The following is a 24,153-nucleotide window of genomic DNA, read 5'->3' as shown; positions in this document are numbered from 1 at the left end:
TTGACCCTTTCAAACTCTCCAGAACAGTTTAGTTAAACCTACCAAAGATTCTATTCCTAATAAAAGGTCAAAATGGAATACTTGTGTTTTGCCTTGTTTTTATTGCTGAAAGATGTACAATGGTGAAATATAATAGGCTTGTAAAACTAAGATAAAAATGTGGAATAAAGATCATGACTGGAAAACTTGCTAACAGATAACTTCACATAACACAAGGATTCATATGCTCAGATTGAAAATGAGGTATGCTACAGTGATTACATCCAAAACATTGACAGCAACAACTTTCTACTGATTTTTGTTGTGATTTCTCAATTTATAAAGACTTTTTAACAATACTGATTTTGTGAAAATGAGAGGTAAGTGCTGTTGTGTACCTTTTCACACAAAGGTGGAAATGGGCATTGTGTCCCAAAGAATAAAGACCTGTTGAAGAAGGTATGATTGCTGTATTGTCACTGTGTTAAGGTACACATTGTGGTTTTCCTAAACCAAAAACAAGATACCTTTAGCATTATACTAGAGTAGTATATATAAAATGGCTTGTGCTAATATCATCAATGAATTGTAAAAGTTTGATTTCAATAATAGTCATTACTGTGCAAATTCTGATTTGGAATCCCTAAAACAAACTAATTTTACTTATCATTATCTTGCATCCAGATGCTGTGTAACATGGTTGTAAGTCCATGTTTATTTTTATATATCAAATAAAGGATTAAAATGCTATTCATAGCAACACTGGCATTAAATATTTTTACTGCATTTTACAGGCAAACTATCAGAGTTATTAAGTGTTGAAAAAAGTATATATTTATTTTGGGTTAGACACAGAATCTGAACTACAGTTTCAATCACAGGTGGTTTGCCTTGTAATAGGAGCATTAGTCTCACTTCAGAGATGAATGCAGATGGCAACATTTTGACATTGACAGTCACAATCTTCATTGATATTAAATATTCTCATCTAAAGATTATATGTCTAATTGGAAAAATACTGGCATTAGTAGTAACATAAAAATAAGTTTTTATTTACATGTTTTGTTGAAAAATTGTTTCATCAGGTAGTAAAATAAATCTTGGTCTCAATATGAATATCCTTGAATAATTAGTAGTAACCAAGCTATGCTGTTCTTTTTATTCACCTTTGGTTCATATCTCTTTTATGCAGAGTTTCTATTCATTATTTACCTTTGCAAGAATTTTAAACTGTCCCCTATTTTTTTAATGTTTTATTATATTCATTTATGACATTGATTTAAATTTGCATGTTATTATATATGAACTGTTAACTACCTAAGGTGGATTCACTATAACCTAAAGAACATTTAGGATATTTATATTCATATAACAGATTTTTAAACTCATATTTAAAGGTAGTGTATTGATAACCAAAGTTTAATGAATATAATAGTGCAGTTTGCTTGTTAGTGTACAGATATATATATATATCTGCCCTGTATATATCTGCCTCTGTTATGAAGTTATAAGTCCCAGGGCATCATAACTGCTTAAAGGTTCAACTGTCAGTGTCAGTGAAAATCATTGCCAAAATTTTTAATATTTTTAGAATATTATGTTTCTTCATTTTTTCAGGTCATTATTTGTACAATCTTTAAATCTCTTATTTTATCTAGCTTCTGAAGATTTTTATTTTACAAGAAGATTAGTTGATTATATACGCTATGAAAAAAGATTAGTGTAGCTTGTAACTTACCACTACAGATTAATAATAATTTATCATAGCAAGTTATGCAGCATTTTTCTACCTTTTTTAATCCATGTTCACATACTGTATTGTTGTAACATTTTTCAAACCTGTCTGATTATCATTTAATATTTTCTTTCCTATTTCATGTCATATTTTATGTTGGAATTCTGTTGTCACGTGATATGGATATGGTAGTTATTTCACTATATTATCTTCACATTTTTGACTCATCATTAGACTTATGTTAATGCACAGCTCTGAACTCAAACTAGGGAGTTAAATTATAGGAGGTAAGGTGTGTGTATACGTGGTTAAGTTGATTGGTGAAAGTATCTTACTACTGGATTACATTAAAGTAATTACCAATTAAAATAAAATCCTGTAAAATATAAAAAATGTAATAAAAATAGTAATGCTACTAATTCAGCTTTGATACTTCAGATGTTTATCAGTGAAAAGTAAATATTGTATTAATTGTTCTAGAAACTAATGAAGTTTAAAAGGTGGAAGCTTTAAACTTGATCATACAGGGCATAGTGTTTTGCAAGTAATGATTTTAATTTAAGTACAAAAAAAGTAAACTGTCACCAGATTACTAGTTTAGAAAAAGCTGAAGAGGAAATTATTGACAGTAAATACCAGCAACATACTAAACACCATAGTGTATTAAAACAAATGGAAATTCACAAGAAAACTATTCCACTTTGTACTATCATGATTTTAATTTTGTTCGTTACCAACATATAACATAGCCAAAACATTTGGTTTATTATTTAATTTCTGTAGTACATATTGGAATGTTAAAGACATTTTAATAATGGTAATAAACGACTTTATAATGCCAAATTTGTTATTTTTGTTATTTAATTGGACACTCAGTGTTTTGTTTTATAGCTTGTTCAGGAGCATTCCATTAAACCACAAACCATTTAATGGAACATTTCTGAACAAGTTACAAAACAAAACACTGAGTGTCCAATTAAAGATGTAAAATAATAAAGTTAGTGTTATAAAATAACTTATGACTATTATTACAACATTTGACTTACATTTTAAACTAATTATATATAATTATATGGCAGGGTGCTGTCCCTTGCATCTGAATCTCTAAGCTTTCTTGAACGCTGTTATCTTGTTAAAACCTGTGTAATTTGTGTTAGTATTTTTAATTATTTCTAATTTTTGCTGGTTTTGGTTTACTTACATTGATTTGTAATCAACAATCTCATTTTTGTTTTATTGATTTATATATGTTATGTTATTAATGCTACATTTCTAAATATTTTGTTTAAAAAGTTTCAGAAAGTTGATCAACCTCAGTGACTAATTTCATCTTAGCATGAATCTGAAGCTCAGTTAGTCTGCTTCAACACTGACAGATCTATGTATTTAGTGTTATTTGTACTGTTTAATTTATTTCTGTACCTTATCTGTGTGTGTGTGTTGTATATACTCTTGCTATATTGTTGTAACCCTCTAAACTCATTCTGTGAGCACTTCTTTAATAGCTTTATAACAGTTCTTGCACTGAATTTAAAAGGTTTTTAATAAACATTGTTGAACATTTATATAGCCTGTTTATTTTGTGAGGTATACACACGTTCTCACACAAACATATGTATATACACATACACACACCTACATGTTAAGAGTTTCAAGAATATACTCCATGAATACCAATATCTATCTTTTACCTAACCCCTACTTTTATATATTCAGTGCCAGTTTGTCCTTCAAAATGGGTAACATCATTTCTTCGGGAGACCTGCTTCTTTGTTGACGAGTCTTGGAGAAAAGCAACTTGGTATGAGGCACAACAAAACTGTAATGGAGGACGTTTACTGACTTTGGCAGATTTGTTAAAATACAAGATTTTCTTGAAATATCTTAAAGAAAAGTCTTTTACTAAAAGAAAAAGTAAGTATATTTAACGTTGTTATATAAATAAACTAAATGGTAATTTAAAGACATTCTTATAGTAGTTGGTAGAAGTAAGAAGTAAAATAATGACAAACATATATATTAGTAATTTGATACAAGTGAAAGGATGCTCCATTTTTATTACACTTATATTATATATTAAAATATTATTATAAACAAGTGTTTGTATATTCATTAATACTGACACACTGTGAACAGTGAACATAGATAAGAATATTTGAAATGCACTTTAATATAAACTAAATTTGTTTTGACAACTTCAATAAGATCATTTAATGGAAATTTGTAATTTTACAGTTGCAATAAAACGTAAAGTGTTCTGATCTGGTTCTTAGGAATCTTAGATTTTGATAGAGAATAAGGAATATAAATCAGTAATCCTGCATTAGATCTCTGACTATATGATTCATTTTACTGATTTTTGAATATCTTGACGTTTTTTTGTAAATCATTCCCTTATATTGTAGTTAACATGTGCAAGTATCAGATTTCTTATGTTCATATTGTATGAAAACTTGGAAACTTTAATTAGTCTGAAAGAAATGCAATACTGTTTTAAACAGGACATGAAAGCTAAAACAAAGCGTATTCAACATTAGTTTTTCAGTATTGCAGTAAAACATCTATACTGACATTATCAAATGTATACAAGAAAATGTAAACAGCTTTACCACAAATGACAAAAAAACATAAATGTTGATCTTGTTTTCTCTTTTTCCACATGGTGAATTATTTTGAGTAATTATGCAGGTTCTGTTTCTTATAGTGAGATATTGTTAAGTCAGTTCACTAGATTTGAACCTCTTTCAGAAAAAAATAATTGTAATTTATATTCTAATGTACTTAATTTATAGTAAGTGTAACTTACAATTATCTAAGTATTCTTTATTTTGTCTAAAACTTACAATATTGTTAATAACATTTAATACTGTATGATTTTTCAGATATTGTTGCAAACATCTAATGAAAGATATTTGTAAAGTTTAGAATGAAGAAAGAATGAGTTAATTTTTGAAAATGTAACAAAAACACTTGAGGTCTGAAATTTTTCTTAACATTTCTAAATCAAAAATGCATGATTATAATATTAAAAAAATATTAAGATACTGTGTACCATAATGACTGTGATTTACTGAATTCTAGTGCAAGTGTATTTCTATCATCATATGTTGTGTTTGAATTAAAAATTGTTTTTTTTATAGAAGTATCAAAACAAGTTTATAATTGGTACTTTTTTCTGTCTCTGACTACCTTCATTTAATGTAACATCTTGAAAAATAGCAGTATTTGCTATATTTTTATAGTAATTATTTGTTTGCAAAATGTATTATAACATGAGGATCAAATTTCTTATGATATATACAGATTATTATTTTTTGTACATGAGGTAATAGTTTGGAAAACTTAGCTATAAACATTTTACATGTACTACTAATATTTTACAGCCAGTTTACAGAGAAAATAAAAGCATTGAAGTACACATCATAAATATTTAATTAATAGATTTCTTCATTCTTTTTAGACATACTTCAACTATAGCATATTATTTTTCTAGAAATGATTTTGCTTTATATTAAATTCTTTTTAAGTATTCATTCACTTGTATTGATACTTTTTAAGCATATTTGATAAAATATTCAAATTACAATGGTTAAAGTTTAAAACAGAAATTTCAGGAACATTGTACCTTAATTCTGTGATGCCTTATTAGACTCCAAAGAATTCTGGATGGGTCTGACATGGAAAGACAAGACTTATAAATGGGAAGATGAAAAAAATAGTTCTGTTACATATGTCCACTGGAAATCTACAACAGATTTCAGCGAGACAGCTGGGGTATTATCTTTGAACTTTGGAAAAGAAAAATCAGAAGGAAATTGGGATTTAGCTGATCCCAAATTGACTAAATGCTATATTTGTGAAAGACAAGCTGATAGACAAGGCAAGTAAACAGAGTGAGTGAAAAGGTTAACAACAAAATGAAGTTTGATAGAGAGTGTATGATCTCTTTGTGTACCCATAAAAAATATTGAAAGAAAACAATTTCAGTTACATGCATTCTTTAAAGATTGGTTTACAAATTACAAATCAGTTACATGCATTCTTTAAAGATTGGTTTACAAATTACAAATCAGTTACATGCATTCTTTAAAGATTGGTTTACAAATTACAAAAAAGAAAGTATCAAACTACATGGAACTTGAAATATAACAAAAATGTAAGTTTGGACAGAGTACATGAGTACCTGATCATTCAAGATCTTATTAGTTTGGGTTTAAAACTAAATAATCCAGTTTTTTTTTTAAAAAAGTCAACTGTTTTCAATAGTGAACTGTAGTTTACTGGTTATTGAAGTAATTCAGTATTTTGATTTGTCTTCTACAAGTAGTGAACTATTAATTGTGATGTATATATATATATATATATATTTGTGTATGTGTATACATATATACATAAATACAAATGCACACAGTGAAAGGCGGTAGAAGTTGAGACATTATGGCTGTAAACACTCCATGATACCTGGCTAGTTTTTTATCAGCATTTGGATATTGTTTAATAGATGAGATATCCCCAACACATTTACTTGCTATTATCACAGGTATTATCCTTTATGACATAAAGTTAACAACTAGGACTGACAGTGACAATGCTTATTGTACATATGTATAAATTACTAATATATCAATTACTAATTCACTACTGGTACAAAACATATCAGAATTATATATATGTGTATACACACACACACACATATTTATATTAATGTGTATCTGTGTATGTTCAAATCATAGCTATAAATCCTACAAGAATGGGGCATCGACTGGTCCTGTGGTAGACCTATGAATTTTGAAGCTGGTGAGCTTTGTCTGAATCCATGCAATATCATAAAATGTTTCCCATACTTTAAGTTGTGGATGTGTTACAAGAGTTGTGATCAGTTTCTTAATATGAATTGTAGGGTGTTTTTGACTGGCTACCTGCCTTGTGCTCAATATTTCAAAATTAAGACTGACAGCAGGTAGCTTAATAGCTTTGCCATAAATACAGATACACTATTCATAACAAAGAACACTAATTTTGCAGTAAAAAACAAAATGAATGGGAACCATTGACCCAACAGTAGCACTGTTTGTATACATTATTGTTTTTTGATCACAATGAAAATAACTATTAGCTAAATTTATTGAGATGATATTATTACATAATTACGTAATAACTACTGAGTTATGTTGAGATAATAACGTTTTTTTACTTTATATTTGTTTTAATTCATCAATAATGTTGTTTAATTGAGTTACTTGAAATGAATTCCCTGCAAAGTTCCAACATTATCCATGTATGTTAATATATAATTATGTTTTCATAGTTTAAACATGGTCAAAATAATTTCTTAAAAGGCTACAGCTCAAAGTAGGTCAGAACGTTTTGCTATAACCAGAAATTTAGTCTTCTAAAGTGAATGAATGTACAAGAACATTTCAACATGTGAGGTTAGTATTTTTTCTAGAATTTTAACATAAGATTAAACTTAGAACAACTGCAGAAACAAAAACAGTACAAAGTTATAAACAGCAATATTAAAAGTGGTTACATAAAAGTCATATACATGGAAATAATATAATCAAAAAACGTAATGTTTCATATAGAAGCATGTTTAAGTATTTAAGCTACATGATTGGAGGATTTAAAAAACTGAAAGAAAAAAAATGGAACAGTATACTATAGAATAATCAATCAAAAACTGAGCTCTTTGCGAACTCTTAAAAGTTTTTGTTAAGATGTGACCATAATAGTAAAGCAGTAAACATGGTGAAATAGATGAATTTGTGTGCTGCAGTAGTAGCAAACATTGATGAAGCTAATATTGTGAAGTAAAAGTGTCTGAACTAATTCTATGTAGTAGGAATAGTATATTGTGTGTCTGTTGAAACCATTGAGGTCATTCAAGGTCATATTTGTAAAACACATTAGAAAAACACCATCTATTTTTTATACTTTTTATCAACTCTTGAAGGCATTTTACTGTCAGCGTTTGCGTTTGTAGAACTGCTACAGATAATAAACTAGTTTAAGTACATGTCAGTATGTGGATGTAATTCTTCCTTAAAACTGCTGAACCAAAGATATGATAAAACACTTTCAAAGTTTCAACTTTATTTTTTTAATTTATTGATTCACTGATTTGTTTCATATTTTAAAGCAAGCATTGAAGGTCACAGAATAAATTCTGATTTATTTTGTATAAAACTTTTGAAAAAAACTCAGTCTGAAAGTTAAGATTTTATTATTTTTTTTATCTGCAAGACATTTTATATTTTAGAAATATTTTGACAAGTTTAAGCAGTGCTTGTGAAGACTTTTAATTGAGGTACCAATTATTTACATGTGATCTCAAAGTTTATTTGTTTGCTTTTAATGGTCATAAAATAATTTTATTTTGCTTTTGTAACTATATTTTTAAAGTACTGTGGTAGTAAAATATGCAAATGTTTAATGAATTTTTCAGTAATATCTGTTTACTAATCTTTTGTTTTTCTGTTAACAGCCACAGCCTGGGCAGAAGTACTTGTCCTGAATCACTCTTTATCTTTACTTAGTGGCAATATTTCTACTCAAATTCCATTCTTGAAGTGTGAAACAGAAAATTCTCTTCCAAACAGTATTGTATGGTATTTTGATGAAATAGTTGTAAAAGGTCACAGGTATAGTTTTATTGATAACAGTGATCCAAAACTGACATTCAAAGAGGTTCTCAGTGGACATCCACTTTGGAAACAAGAGGATAATATATTAAGAGCTCAAGGTTACTATGAATGTGAGACTGAACAGATGAGACCATTTCATACAGTTAAATCTTTTAAACAGCTGTTTCGGGTTGATGGTAAGTATTTTGTGCAACTGTTAGTCAGTACTACTTTTTAATCCATGCAATTAAGAATTCCGTTAATTTAACATCATTTCCTTTAATAAATTATTTCACTCCAATGATTATTTTTTAAAGCTGAGAAACTGAATTCACAAAACAAGTCCCTGTATTTATAATGTTCTTTATACAATGTAGAAATGTTTAGATTGAATGTACTATCTCAAAGAAAACAATAGACTTAATGTTCTAAAACAGTCTTATCTCCTCTTACCCAAAGCTATCTCAATCTTGGACTGTTCTCTAAGCATTGTTAAAATTTTTTTGCTAACAGCACATTATGATTTTTGGTCAGGAAACATATAACTACTATGTAAAAGTTTCTTTATACTGCACCTTCCATCTGTTACTGTGTCTCCATGTAACTCAGCAGGTTCTTTTCTCAGGAGACCTATTTTATTCCTCACTCTCAAGTTTATGTGAGCTTGTGGAGATTGACCTGATTTCTTTATGCAATAATTTAGGTCTTTCATGTTTTGTCTGTTTAATATTTGGTAAGTTAGATTTTTATAATTCTTTTATCAAATAAATTACTTTAGTTTAAATTTGTGTTTATTATTTGATTATACTTCTTTTAAGTTTTTGGTATATGAATGGGTTTTGCATGATAGTTACTGTTGGGGTAATTGTAAATGTGGCCAGTTTTGTAAGTGTATTGGTAAATTTATTTATACTTTCTTTCGTTGTTTTTATCAGTTTATAAATTTATTTTTCATTACTACTAATCACATCTAATGCAGGGATTAACTTTAAGTTAATTTTGTTATTGTTAACTTTTCATTTTCATGTTCTTCTAGGTACATTTTACTTTCAGTTCCTTGGTTTTATTGGTTCTTTGAGTGGACTTATAAGTTTGATATTTACGTCTTTTATCATCTAATTTCGTATACTGCTTTTGCACTTTAGGTGTTGCATGTTTTTTTTGTGTGTTTTAGATTGAATATCATAGTTTTCCAAGTTCGTTATTTTTATGTATCTTGTAAACTTTACAAATTTCTCAATTTTTTTCATTAGTTTGTTAGTAATGTGTACATTCTCTATTTATGTTTAGTTTATGTGTCTTTTTGGCTACACTTCACAACAGTTTTGTGTGTTCAGACTGAAGGTTTCTACCTTCCATTCTGCTCCCCCTCATTCACTTCCCAGATCTCCTTTTTTCCTCCTTGGAATTGTAACTTTTCCAATCACCTTGCCTAGTTTATTTAAGAACCTAGTGCACAAAGGGGCTATGAAATGGGTGTTATTCAATCAACTGAAGTTTTATATCAGTCTAATTGTTATCCCTTGAAAGATGGAAGATTGGAAATCCTTCATAGACCTGTCCTGGTTGAACTCTTATCTGGGGCCACCTCACTTCTCCAAGGAATTCTACCTCTCACATCAAAGATTTTTTTCCCTGGGACTGAATGATCAAATCATGATGATGGATGCTTATCTTCATATTCCAGTTGCTTTAGTGTCACGTAATTTTCTGTGGTTTATCTACAAAGGTCATATCTTCTAATTTCTGGTGCTGCCATTTGGTCCTTCTCCAGCTCCATGTATTTTGTCAAGTGGTACACTTTTTTCTCTATCATTTTCACTCATTGGGTCATTGGACATTTGCTTTCATGGAAGACTTATACTTGCTCATCTCTTTTCATGCCCCATCAGTTAGTCACACCTGCTTATTTTTTTAAGAAGGTAATCAGATAGGGTTTTTTTCATCCAGTTAAAGAACTTCATTCTTAACCCCACTCATTATCATATTTCACTGGAAGTTTTTCTTCAACTCCCATCTTCATTGGACCAGACTAGCATTCTACACTTTGGCCCAGGTATATGGAGTAGGCAGTTTAATGCCCCAACTCTCTCCTTTTCTCACTGTTCAAGGATTCTTTCTCCTTTGGAGCTTGGACTTTCTTGAAAGCTCTCATTCCCTTTAGTCAAGCTCACGTGTGTTCCCTTCAATGGACAATTCTTGGCCAATGAAGTTTTGTCCATGATCCCTTTGACCATACCCATTAACCTTCTACTTGGGATGAGGCCTGATCTTGCTTGATGGCTTGACAAGGAACTAACCATGGTGGGGTTTCCATTCCTCCACTTTATCTGGAGTAGCATCTGTTTATCAATGTTTCTTTAGTGCATTGGGGGGCTTTTCTTGAATCTTAAGAGAATTTCAATTAAAGGTCTATTGAGGATGCTACTCTGTTTTCAACATCCAAAAACCTTTGATAGTTTATTGTGTATCATTTTCCTACTGCTCGTGGGAGGTGGGTGATTATAGTTCACTCCAACTATTTCATTGTCATTAGCTATATCACCAAACAAGAGGGAAAAAATCCAAATATCTGCATTATGAATCTGGTGGACAATCTCTTATCTGGACCCAAGCTAGTTCTTTTCACAGAGTGCTTCCTCCTTCCACAGTTATTTCGGTAAGTGTGTTCTCCACTTGGAATGTTGCATATGGATGTGTTTACTAATCACTGAAATCCCAAAATTCTGTAATTTTGGTCTCAGGTTCTACACCCTCAGTTCTGGTAGTAAATTAATTGAATCAGGATTGGAGGGGTCTTCACCCTTATGCCTACCCTCTAATCAGCCTCCTCTTCAGAGTCTTTTCCTTCATCCAGACTACTCCTTCCCATGTTCTGCTCATTGCTCTGTATTGGCTTGCTTGGATGTGGTTTCTTCTGTTATGGTCATTGCTGGAATGTCATAACATGCTCTTACCTTTGTCCCATTCTCATCTCCAACAACCACAGACAGACGTAGTTTTCCAACATGACTAAACTCCTTCTTCATGCATGGCATTTGTCTGGTCCCTTTTCTAATCTCAGGGAATCACTCCACATATAGTACTTTCCTTTTCCCATTCCATTTAACCTTTCTCTTTGTCTGCATATACCATAGGTAGTTGTGCACCTTTAGACTTTGGTCTGGGTATTGTAGTTTTTGCCCCTCTCATCTTACAGTAACTTATCTTTTCCAATTCTTTGCCTAGATGTTTGTTCAATGCTTGTTTGTGTCTTTCTCCTGTAGTAATTCTACACGTATCTGTTTGTCTTTAACTGTGGTAAGTTGACATGTTACTTTTTCTGTATATTTTTAGTTGATATGTATCATATTTCAGGATGAGAATCTGGTGGCAGGTGTTTCCTGGTCAGGTATGTTTCATATTATATTTGTACTACATCTTATGCAAGGCACTTCCACTGGATGTTTTTACCCAGGAAGACTACATATGTTGATATCATAAGCTTATTACATGATGCTTCCACTGGATGTTTTTGCCAGTTGGACAACACTTGACATAATCCAATGTGTCCTAAGGTGTTTTTCTTGGATTTTCTTTGCCCAATAAAATTGTATTTGGCCTATTCATATACAATTCATATTTCTTCAGCCCTACCCATATATAGTTATTGCAATTTTCTCTGTTGCTTTAGTATGACTCACTATTGCTATCTTTGGCACTATGGCCTGCTCTGTGCATGTGTGGACAAACTATAAGATGTACGTTGACAATGGGCTGGTTATGAAAACCCTTACAATCACACACATACCTGTATTTCTTTTTCAGTCTTATGTATATAAGGTCCTTCCTCTGAATGTTTTTTTTTTATCTGGGAAGACTGCACATTATAATCACAATATCTTATACAAGGCATTTGCACTGGATATTTTTCTCTAGGTGGACTACTCTTGACTAACTTCAATGTAATCTAACGCAATACCCTTGGCACATAAATATATGGTCCCATTGTCACTTCCACACTAGACTTTCTGTGTTTATAAATGTCACGCTGTTTCAAGTCATGGTTTTACAGCACTTTTCCAGTGATTCGGTGCTGTGTGTCTGTTTCCTAAATGCATTGGTGCTTGCCAATACAGCTCCACCCTCATTTTGTTCCTGTGTTAATTAGTGGACAAAGAGTGTACTTGTTCCAGAAGTAGTGCTGTACCCAAAATTTTATAGTCATCTTAAGAATTAAAAAAAGATTTAAAATTTCAGAAATCTTAAAAAAATTAGTAAAAACTACAAGAGATGTTTAAAATAAGAATTATTGAATTTTGAAATTTTAAGAGCTGTTTTATTAGCATAATCATATCAAATATTAAATAAGAATTATAATATTAGTGACTGATTCCTTGCTGTATGTAAAGTACTACATATGTTCCAGAAATTTAGTTTAATTATAGACTGTGCTGTTACTTTCTAGGAAATGACCACTATGCTAGATGTCATTTTTTTCCACAAGGTTTTATTTTTCACTTGTTAATTTATAACAGTTTGTACTATTTTTTTAAAAACTTAAATAACACCTAAAAATAGCGATATGTTCTAAATAATGTATCTAAGGGTTTGATATATGGGTTGAGATTTTTTTACAGTAGGTCTCTGTGACTTTTTAGTGATAAATTAGAACAATAAATTGAAAACACATAAAATACTTCTTTGAAAAAAATATATTCAAAACATTTCAAACATATGTATAAAAATTCTTTACACTATAGGATATTACAGTTTGACCCAAAACTAAATAATTATCTTTTATTGTCAAAAGTCCATAGAGGCTGATTAAATTACTTCACAATCCAATTAACAACATAAATTATTTTTTTCCATTCTATTTCTTACTATACACTCTGCAATATATTCATTTGTGTTACCCTGTGGGTTACTACAGTTGGATTCATAACTTTAAATAATTGTCTCAGGTTCAGTCACTTTAGAACAACCTTTGACAAGACAAATTATTCTCTTTATTTCTATTAAACTGTGGAAACCACTTTAAAATATCACCCATTATAACTTAACCTACAATCATGCAGTCTAACTTCACTCTCACTAATTTTTATAACTGACTTTGTTATTTACTACAATTGTATTCAGAGCTTTTAATAATTGTGTTTTTTTACATCAAAAATCCACACAGGCTGGTTTAGCTACTTTAAAACTCAACTGACAAAACAAATTATTATTCCTATTTCTGTTGTTACAATACAGCTGTGAAACACACTATAATAATCACAGGTTAAGGCTAATCAGTCATATGTTAGCTAACTTCATGTTTTGTTTCACTCTAACTAACTTGTTTTGACTTGACTTCACACAGTCACCTATATTTATACATTTTCCAACTAAGGCCTAGAACTTTCTACAAATTAAAAGATGCTGTAATGTAACTATACTCACATTATGAGAAAACTTATGAGGTTTTGAAAAAGATGACATCAGTAGTACTAAAACAATTGAACTACACACACTGTATGACTTACTAAGTTACACAACAAAAATCCTAATAACTATTTCCCTTAAATAAAGATGACAATTAAAAGCACTAAAACAGTTTAACTACACATACAACATATATCTGTTACCAAGCTATGCAACAAAAATTCTCATAACTCTTTCCCTTAAAACAATTATTTTCAACATTCTTGCTACAAAAACCAAACAATCATTGAACTTTGAATCACCAAACAAACAAGCAATAACTCTCACATTAAACATTGTCATATATCCAAGAACATTCATAGCTTCACTATGTCTTTCATTGATAAATTGTGTTTAACTAGGTATACTTTATTGTTAGTTTATTAACTGAGAAAATTATCAAGTTTATTTTTATTAACAAAACATTTTTATGGTAAAATAACCAATCATGAGAACAAATTGTAATATTTACATGTATACAAATATTACCATTTGAACTCTGAAAGGAAAATTAGTCTTACAAACTTCAGTTTGTCTGTTTTCCTTTTTTTTTTTAGGTATTTGGGCTTTAGCTGCAAGCTTTATTTATGTCAAGGATAACACAGATGATAACCCACACAATATGAATGTTAAAGACTATTGGGACAGATTAAAGTATACAGAAAATCATTTGAAAAGGCACTTTGCTAATATCTTAGGTGTATATGAATTTGAAATTCATGTGCGAAACCTTTCTTTGAACATGTAAGTAAACCATTTTTAATTTACTTCAACATCTTTATTTTGTATATTGTAGGGCATGAGTAGCATGTGAAAAGTGTCAAAATTTACAGACTAAGACAGATTTCATGTAAATGCTTTAGTGCCATTAAACTTGCTTTGCTTTCATTTATCTCTGTCCATTTGTATATACGTGTAATGATCAGGCTTTGCATCTTATCTTATAATGTCTTTTCTCTACTTGAAGCTCTTATAATGCATGTTAAGTACTGTTGCAGAGAATAAATAAGGTTGTTTTTTCATTATTATTTCTTATATAACAGATTAAAGAAAGAGTGTGATAAATATTGAAGTAGATCATTTTAAGCACTGTTTGCTGAACTGTCATGTTCTACAAGTAGTATACATGTGTCTATATCCACATAAGATTTTGAAAAGTTCTTTAAAAGTTTGTATTTGATATCCAGCATGTTATCTTATAACATGTTTTAATACAAGAAATTATCTTACAGTAGGCTTGTATTGCCATTTAATAGTAAAGTTATATAAGTATTCGTGGCATGTTGATTTGGTCAGTTATAACTTTTCAGTAAGTTAAGATATGAAAATGTTTCTAAATTATTATTAGTATGCATTATTATTTCTATGAAAAATGATTTTAACTTACAAATTACCATCTTGCTTTCATACTTTTCACCACTAGTGGGGTCCACAATTTGCATCATATTGCATAATATTATGTTTTTACCTATTACAAAATTCAGTATAAAGAACTAACCAAACAAAATTGATGAAATCACTAATTATCTTTGTAAAATACATAAGGAACATTAGCAGTAAATTGTTGGAGTAATTATAATACTGAGGATGTTTTTATTTTAAATTTACATGTGACATGTATTACTAGGGCCCCAACAGGTTCATAATATACAAACAATCTGGTACATAAATGGATCAGAAAAATATGTTTACGAAATCTGATCGAACTCTTAAGAACCCCATCATGTAACTCTAAGGTTAAATAATAGCACATGTTCCAGGAAATATAAGCTGCCACAAAAATATAGACTTGAAGTGTATTAAGTAATTCACAGCTAAAAATAAAAAATCTTGTAGATAGAATCTAGTGAGAAGTGCATCCTTGTGCTCTTTCTTTAGTTTTAAATTGTTCAATAATAATACAAAATTATAATCATAGTGATATATGTTTTTTCAATTTTCAGCTGGAAATTATAAACTGACCAGTTAGAATATTATTAAATTATTGTATTCCAAATGACATAAGCACCTCTTCCACATGCACATGAGTGGCTCACCAGTAAATATGTAAAAATTAGGGTGGTTCAGTATATGTAGTTTACATGGTACAGATAGCCCATTATTTAGCTTTGTTCTTAAACAGAGTCATACGACTCAAGATATAATGTACAATTTAAACAATATTTTTAGGCTAAATTAGCTTAGAATTGCATGTAACTAGTAAATATTTTCTTAATTCAAAAGTCAACTTCAATATGTTTCTGCAGTTGGAGCATTGGAAATAAAGTAATTAATATGTCCTCAGTTGGAGACCAATATACGGATCTATCACATGATCCATGTTGTTTAATTTGAACAGAATTTTGAATGGGTAGGGTTAGAATGCTGAACTGTGTATCTGATGGATTGGGGTTTGTGTCCATTACTGTTTACAAAACTGTGCTCCAGATGGAACCAAGAATGCATTATAAAAGTGATGGCTAGGTCCAACCAGTCGATTAGAAAAACCCAAGAGTTGCTGAGGAATGCTTTTAATTAGCTGCCCCAGGCTCATTTAGCACTGGCATGATCTGCATGTCAAAGTTTGCTTTGTACACTGTTTTTGGTTGCCTGATCAGTCCAAAATTGCTTTTGCCACCCATGTTGTAATATGTTTGTATTGCCATTTGATAGTAAAGTTAGTTATATAAAAATTTTTGGTCTGCTGATATGGTCAACTGCAAATTAGTTTTCAGTGTTAAAATACGAAAATGTCTCAAAATCATTACTGAAAGGCATTTCTGTGTAGCATTTAGATATTTCATGCTATCTTACCACCTTAACCATGAAGGCTGAGTATAATAACTATATCATGCTACAAGAATAACTCCCAAAGAATGGTGACAAACTAATATAAAACTATAGTAATTAATTGTTTCTCACTTAAATTCTTTTAATATATATAAACATTTGATTTTATGCCTGGTTATTGAAATACTGTATCAATGTCACAGCCAGATGTATTATGTTATTTGTTTTACTTGTTTGGTTAACTTCAATCTTGGAAACTGCTAAGCATTGTTATAAAATATAAATCAACTATTATATATATCTTTTACAGGAACTATACAAAAGTAATTTTCAACATGTACAGTCAGCAAATTACAAATATATCCAAAGAAACGGCAGAAGAAGAAGAAATAAGACTTCTGAACATCAAGCACTTGTGGCAAAATAGTATTGGAAATACAAATTTTAAAATAATTAACGACAGTATAGTTGTCAGAAGTACATGTAAGTTTTAACACTAGTAATGTTTCTAATTATAATATTTTGATTCTGTATAAACAAGTCAGCTGTGAACTAAAATACATTAGAATAGTTCAGGTATTTTAAAAAGGTAGTTTAAAACTGTTTGTGAAACTTAATGAATTTTTGGTTCCATTTAAATAATAGTTTTGCAAATTAAATTTTCATTTAAGTAGCATGTAGTTACTATTTTTATCTGAGCACTAACACTACAGAAATTAATGAATCAATTGATGACTTTAGTTTTTACACGTGGAAGCTTTAATAAATAAGTATTGTTTATAAAGTTTGATCCCTGTAAATATTATAAATTACTTTAATGTTCTATTGTACAGATTTACAACTACAAAATAAAATTTTAGCTTCTGGTTTGTACATTTAGTTTCGTCTTCATAAAATTATCTAATTATATCCAAGTTATGTATTTTCTGTGTCGAAACTTACTCTATCCTTTTAAATTAATATTGTAGAGATAAAATATAAAAACATTCTGTTTTGAGATTACTATTCTTTTAGATTCCTACACATGCAAAAGAACTCTGGCTGTGTATACAGAAGTATTTTATTTGCTTAGTTTGAAGTATCTCTTTACTTTTAAGGCCAACAACTTTCATCGTTTCAGTACTGAATTGTTTAATTTTTGAAAAAGTAAACTTCTTTTTCTACAATATAAACAACATTTTGAATCACATTATATAGCTCTAATATACAATATCTTCCAAGTTTCATAATTTTTATCAACCACTTTTTATGGACGATGAAAACTGCCTGGAAGATTCTGTCTACACAGCCTAAATTTGTAATGTTTTCTTCTGTTTTTACCCAAAAGATGGATCAAAAATATTACTTTGTTATATTTTTTTGTGAAACATAGAGATCCTTTCTATTTCATGGCTTCAAATAAGGTGAACATTAAGATAATTTGGATTTTGTTCTCTAAACAGCCTCCTGTTATTTTATGCCTTTTATCCAATTACATTAAAGGAATACAGTGACCCTGAAAATACCACATTTCAAAATATATTTTGTGTGTCATCATGTAATATATTCTGTAAGCTTAGATATAAAATGGTAGCCATTCATATTGTGATATCCAAGTTTGGTAGTAAAAAAATGCTTGTCTCTTAGTACAGATTTTTTGAAACTTCAAGCTTTTTTTGTGAACCTAAGATGACTTTGTCAATACTGATTAGATAAATACTTTCATAACTCCAACCAGATAATGAAGAAGTGCTCCTTTTCAATGTGATTCTGTGTGACTTAACCTTTTTTCTTGTTTGCTAATACTTGCTGAAAATTTCAGCTATTTTCTGCTTATATGAAATTTTTTCATTTATTGAATTTTTCTGAATTAGCTTTACATTGTAAATCTGCCTCCAAACTAGTGTGTCACCTAACATTACAGCTTGAAGGGGAAAGTATCTATACTTTTTTAAGGAAAGTTTCACCACTACATGAGACAGTAGATACAGAAAGTAACACCTGAGGGTGAATTGGTAAATTATCTTATTAGCTTTAATTATACCAAATTAAATCTTCAGACAAATAGAAAAAATTGAAAAATATATGTAATATATGACAGTGAGATATGAATTTGCATCCTCCTCCATATTAGTGTTTTATTAATAGTAATTATTTAATAACTAAATGTCTTATACCTAAATATATATAAAATATTCTTAGATGTTTTATACTCTTAAGAATCTCGATGTGAGAGAATATAGTATTTGTAGTCTATTTTCACTAACTAATCATGTAAATCTAATATATATATATATATATATATTACAAAATATATTAAAAAGTTCAATATAACATATTATTGGGTTAAATCATACGATATTTCCATATTATCCTTATTAAAGAATTATATAATTGATGGAAGGTAACATGTGTTTTTCAGTGAGCTGTTTCCAGAATGTAACATTTGATACAGTGAGCAGAACCAATATGACATGGCCTCACACCCAACTTGGAGCTACTGTTATTCCTAAGGAATTCTGCATTGAAGGCAAATATACTATAGTTGTTTTATGAGTAATATATTGCAAAATGTTTATCTAAGGAACCTTCTTCATAACCTTGTAACTTAGAATATAATTACTGGTTGTTTCGAAAGATCAAGACACTTTCCTCAACATTATCTGAGAATTACTTCTGTAAATATTTGTTTTCTTGCTCCATTTTGTATTTTTCGTAGTTTCTGATATTTTTCACTGAAAAATAATTGAGTCTAAAATTTGACAGTCATTCAATCAGAAGATAAGAGAGCAAATAATATAAATTTGTTTGAAGAAAAACAACAGAATTAATTGTATAAACTCTCAGTAAGAATACTATCATAAAAATAGATCATTTAATATATGTTGACTAAAGATACTTTATTTCAATGGCAGCTTTTGGGATTGAGTTTGGAGTAATTGTCTTTCCTTAAAACATTTACAGATACTTAACTTTAATTACAAGCTAGTGATGTACACACTGCTTGCTTCTCTATTTACATGCATAACATGCTTGGCTGAAATAACAGTATTTAGTTTAGTATAGCTGTTGTATGTATGGTTTAGTGTACAGTAATGACATTACATACCAAAGTAGTGATGACATGTTATGTTAATCAACAAGTTTATTCGTTCATCAGTTTTCAATTTTATTTTGTAATCTTAAATCATTATGATAAATTTCTACAGCACTATTCTGTAAATTTGCATGACCTTATAAAAATATGCTAGTTCCACTATCATATTGGAGTGATATTTTGTGTTAATAACTCATTGTTGCAGCACGTTATACTCTAGATTTACATGGGATAGAACATATGTTAGTGTTTAGGATACTTTGTTTTAGTAGCTCCTTGTTTCAGCACTATGTATTATAGATCTGCATGATCATATGAAACATGCTAGTTGCAACTACTATATTGGAATGTTACTTTATGTTTTAATAATTTGTTACAGAACTATACTATAGATTTGCATGTCAAATAACATATGCTAGTATTGAAGATATCTTATTGGAAGATGTTTTAGTAACTCTTTGTTAGAGCGCAAATGTCAAATTGCAGCCTACACCAGCCAAGTACTGAATGAAGGTCTGCTTATAGATATTTTTGTTTAATGAGACTTTATCAATATTTTCTAGGAATGTTTTTCAGTTCTTACCTCTTACAATTCCTTAGTTCAGTAGAAAATTTATATATGGTAATTCAATTTATATTCATCAAGTTGGCGAGAAAAGAGATTTTCTTTGAAGTTTCTGTGATGTTTGCATTATCCATTTTTGGGGAACCTTGTTTGTGATGTGTATGTGAGAGCATGAAACTAGTTATTTTAAACTTCCAGTAACCTGCTTAAATCTGTATAACATGTTAGTTTTTATTAGCTATTCAACTCATACACTTTGTTTTTCATTTCTTTAGGATTTTATACCAACAGTTCTCAGTACATCTTTTTTTGAAGTCATTAAATTAAATAACATTGATTTTTATGGATGTCATTTAAAGCACAATTAAAAACACATTTCATATTGAAAAGAATACTCTCTTTTTTAAAGAATAAGCACCAGCTAGTCTCGGGTCTTCCAAGTTAGATACAAATCCTGCTTCTTCAAAAGTCAGAATAAACTGAGTATGCAAATGCCAAAACTACATTTATAATACATATTCATGCTGTAACTAACCAATCAGAAAACAGGTACTGTAATTTTGAAATATTGTTGCTTCATGAGTCAGTGCAAGGTAATCCCTCATATACAAGGTAAAATAGAACAAAGTGCAACTATCTTTTGAAACAGCAGATGAATTCTTGACCAGACATTTTACAAGGAATAACAATATGGGATGAACTTAGCACATGACCTTATTGGAACTTGTGAATGTGAAATATACACTATAGTAGTAAAGTATTAATATTTGTTTACTACAGTACATTAAGCTTGGAGGTAATTGAATAGTAAATTGCACTTTAATTTTTTTTAGAAACTAATCATTTTTATTGGAAAGACATTAAGATGTACATACAAATATGAGTTTATTATTGTAAAAACAAAACATGATTTTGAAATATATTTCTAAAGAAGGTTCCTTAGTTTCTAAGATATTCATAGATTAATAGAAAATGTTTACAAAAGTACTATATGTTGTTTTGAGGGCTTTAAACTGAATGACAATTTGATAAATTTCCCAATACAACCCTTGTAGAAAAATGTAGTTTCAGCAGCTACTTATTGCAATTTCTATCTGTCTACATCTCTGCAGAAAATGGTGATCCTGTAGTTCGAAAGTGTGAGGGAGATTTCAATGTGGGTGCTTTCTGGGGACCTGTTAAGGGATCATGTAGAGGCACAGCCAGTAAAGTCACCCTAGCCCTAAACGAATTAAGTCAGGTAAGTTTGATGGACTTATAAAGAGAAACCAGTTGTAATTTTTGAGTTATCTGACATGAATTTAGTAAGATGAGGGCAGATCCTTTATATACTTGAGTAGTATACTTGAACTCTTAACTACTCATGAAAACGTAAACAGGTTGGGCTTTGGCACAGTTAATGTTTAGTTACTGGAGTCTTCCATGTATATTTATAGGAAATATAACATGGGAATATGCATTTATTTTATTTTTTTTATTTTGTTAAAATGATAATTTTTTTTTCTTTCTATGTTGTAATGTAAAAGAAACCTGAATGCAAATTTTGACCCTTCCAAATCAGAAATGAATCTGTCTAAAAATGCCAAAGTGCATTCACAATTTATCTTCTCTTTGTGGCTGATTAATCATAAAATTAGATTGCAAGAATCCAGAAATCTACCTGCTCTGTATTACAGTCATAGAGCATTCTTCTATATGTAAAGTAAAGTAATACACAGTATAACTATTCCACAAAAAGTAGATAGTTTCTATTATTGGAATCTTATTCCAGAAAGTTCAAGATTTAGGATTTTCCAAGTTAAATTTAGAAACAATTTGAATTTTGTAAATATGACATAAATATAGTAAATGAAAGTAAAATTTGTGTGCTACATTATGATTTCAGTTTGTATACAGCCATAATAACTAAAATCATTATGTGATTAAAACGTGCACAAACTGGGGAGAGTGCATGAAAAAAGTAGTGAAACATACCACAGAAAAAAACATATAAAAGGAGGACAACAATGATATTTCCTGATAGTGTATTTCCACCCTTTATGAACTGGAGGAATGTCATTGGTATCACCTGATATTTTTTACATTTTCATAGTGGAAATACTTAAATGACATTAAAGGCAGAAGCAAGTTGTAATTACATATGGTTTTATGTAGTTTTCTACAATTTTCTTTGTTATCAAATTTGCAACAATTTTTGTGAGACCGTTTTTAAAAGCATTAGAAATACTTCTTTTAATTTTTAATAATTTCAGTTTTTAAACTTTTGATTAATAGTTCATTTTTTATATCCCATCTGATTCAACTATTTATATTTATTTACATATTTTTTGCATTGGTCACCATTTCAGGCCTAAATAGTCAAAAAAACAATATAAGCTGTAAAAGATTTATCAATGACCTAGATGCTGAACTTTCAAAATGACATCAGGTCAGACTAGATAATAAAGTTGTATTTTTGGTTAAGATCAATTTATATTTCATAATTATAGTTTATTTTCAATAAATTATATGTTATATTATTTATGTGTGTTATTTGACTAGAATAGATTCAGCTATAATACTGAATAAATATGCATTTGAGAAATAACAATAATTTTGTCATCAGTCAAAGAATCTGAAACGTCTTTGATTTTTTTAAATTTCCACAAGTGCTATCTTAAACTTTGTTACCAGTGTAAAACCACTGTCACTAGATATACAGTAATGGAAAAAGAGAATGATTGCATTTGCCTAATTTATTTCACACTTTTCTTGATTATTGTAATTTTATATGCAATTGTGCATTGTGGAAATGTCAGAACTAGTGTAAAATGGTTATGGACATTGTGTGATGGAAGCTTAGTCATATTTCAGTCATACCAATACATATATACATCTTAATTTTATTAACAAACCAACTGTAATAAATGTATCACAACAGATGATCAGTACATATAACAATTTTCTTAAAGTAAGAACCTAAAGTTTAAAAATAATGCCACTAATTCAATTGACAAAATGTGGTTACAGAGTTTGTTTCTTGTTTTAATATTTGGTTGTGCTCTCTCAAACCTTAACATCCTGTGATTTAGGGTACATTAGGGGCTGAATGTATGCAGGGGTGAGTTTATGATGCTATGTAAGGATTAGTACTTCTTGCAGTTCAAAGGTGCTTTTTGTTTTTCTCTTGCACTTCGGTACCCAATACTTTCCAACTTTTTGATAGAGTTGATATCTACCTGTTCTCAAGACTGATCTTTATTCATATTAAATGGTGTAACATTGTGAAAGCCTGCAGTAATAAAATGGAAGAAAAATAAGAAAGATTGCCCTCTTAGTGAATTATAATTTCTTAGTAAATATAATTCTGTGTTTTTGGATAGGCAGAAAAAATTAAAATTCTATTATTTATAGATAAAATTCCATGGAGCTGTGCAGAAATGAAAGATTGAATGTTTTCTCGTTTTTCTTTGCAAATAAGGCTTAATAAATGTTACAAGATAATATATTTTTTAAACTGTTGAAATGCAGTTATAATTATTATTTTTATATATCCAAGTGTGTAATAAAAACCTGGAATGTGCTTTGCAGTATAGACAATGTTAAAACAAAATCAAATAAATCTGCTAAAACTAATAATAAACAAATATAAGTAAAATTTTTAAAGATAAAAAGTTGACAACAAAGAATGACAATACAGCATAAACTCAAATAAAGTAAAAAAAGTAATATTACTGTCATTATGTAACAAACACACAAAGAATTATAGTTGGGATCTTCACTGGAAACTCCTGGATTCCTAGCTTTATGACTATACATGGTTCTCTTACTTAGCAGTTCAGCATAAAAAAAAAATTGGGCCTTTTTCAAGTCATGCTTTCCTCATAAAATTTGTTCTGTGTTTTTTGTTTGTTTGTTCATGGGGGAGATCACTGCTTTAGGCCATTCAGGCACATAACAATAACATTAACATTTCTCC

General features: G+C 29.5%; 1 protein-coding gene across 6 annotated transcripts in view; it reads left to right on the top strand.

The window, feature by feature from the left end:
- LOC143255803 (uncharacterized) overlaps positions 1-24,153 on the top strand; it is a 117,500-nt gene that overhangs the window by 69,331 nt on the left and 24,016 nt on the right. For all 6 annotated transcript variants that reach the window (XR_013030850.1, XM_076512043.1, XM_076512046.1 and 3 more), the window contains 7 exons: positions 3,431-3,628; positions 5,364-5,594; positions 8,202-8,537; positions 14,343-14,529; positions 16,865-17,037; positions 18,956-19,063; positions 21,308-21,435. Coding sequence is in view for 5 of the 6 variants with exons in the window: in XM_076512043.1 (XP_076368158.1) it covers positions 3,431-3,628; positions 5,364-5,594; positions 8,202-8,537; positions 14,343-14,529; positions 16,865-17,037; positions 18,956-19,063; positions 21,308-21,435 (1,361 nt within the window). In the remaining variant the exon portion in view is untranslated. The remainder of the gene's footprint in view (positions 1-3,430; positions 3,629-5,363; positions 5,595-8,201; positions 8,538-14,342; positions 14,530-16,864; positions 17,038-18,955; positions 19,064-21,307; positions 21,436-24,153) is intronic.

The sequence above is a fragment of the Tachypleus tridentatus genome, chromosome 7 (assembly GCF_004210375.1).
Source record: "Tachypleus tridentatus isolate NWPU-2018 chromosome 7, ASM421037v1, whole genome shotgun sequence".
NCBI lineage: Eukaryota > Metazoa > Arthropoda > Merostomata > Xiphosura > Limulidae > Tachypleus > Tachypleus tridentatus.
The sequence above is the reverse complement of the archived record's forward strand: the minus strand, read 5'-3'. Positions and strand labels throughout refer to the sequence as shown.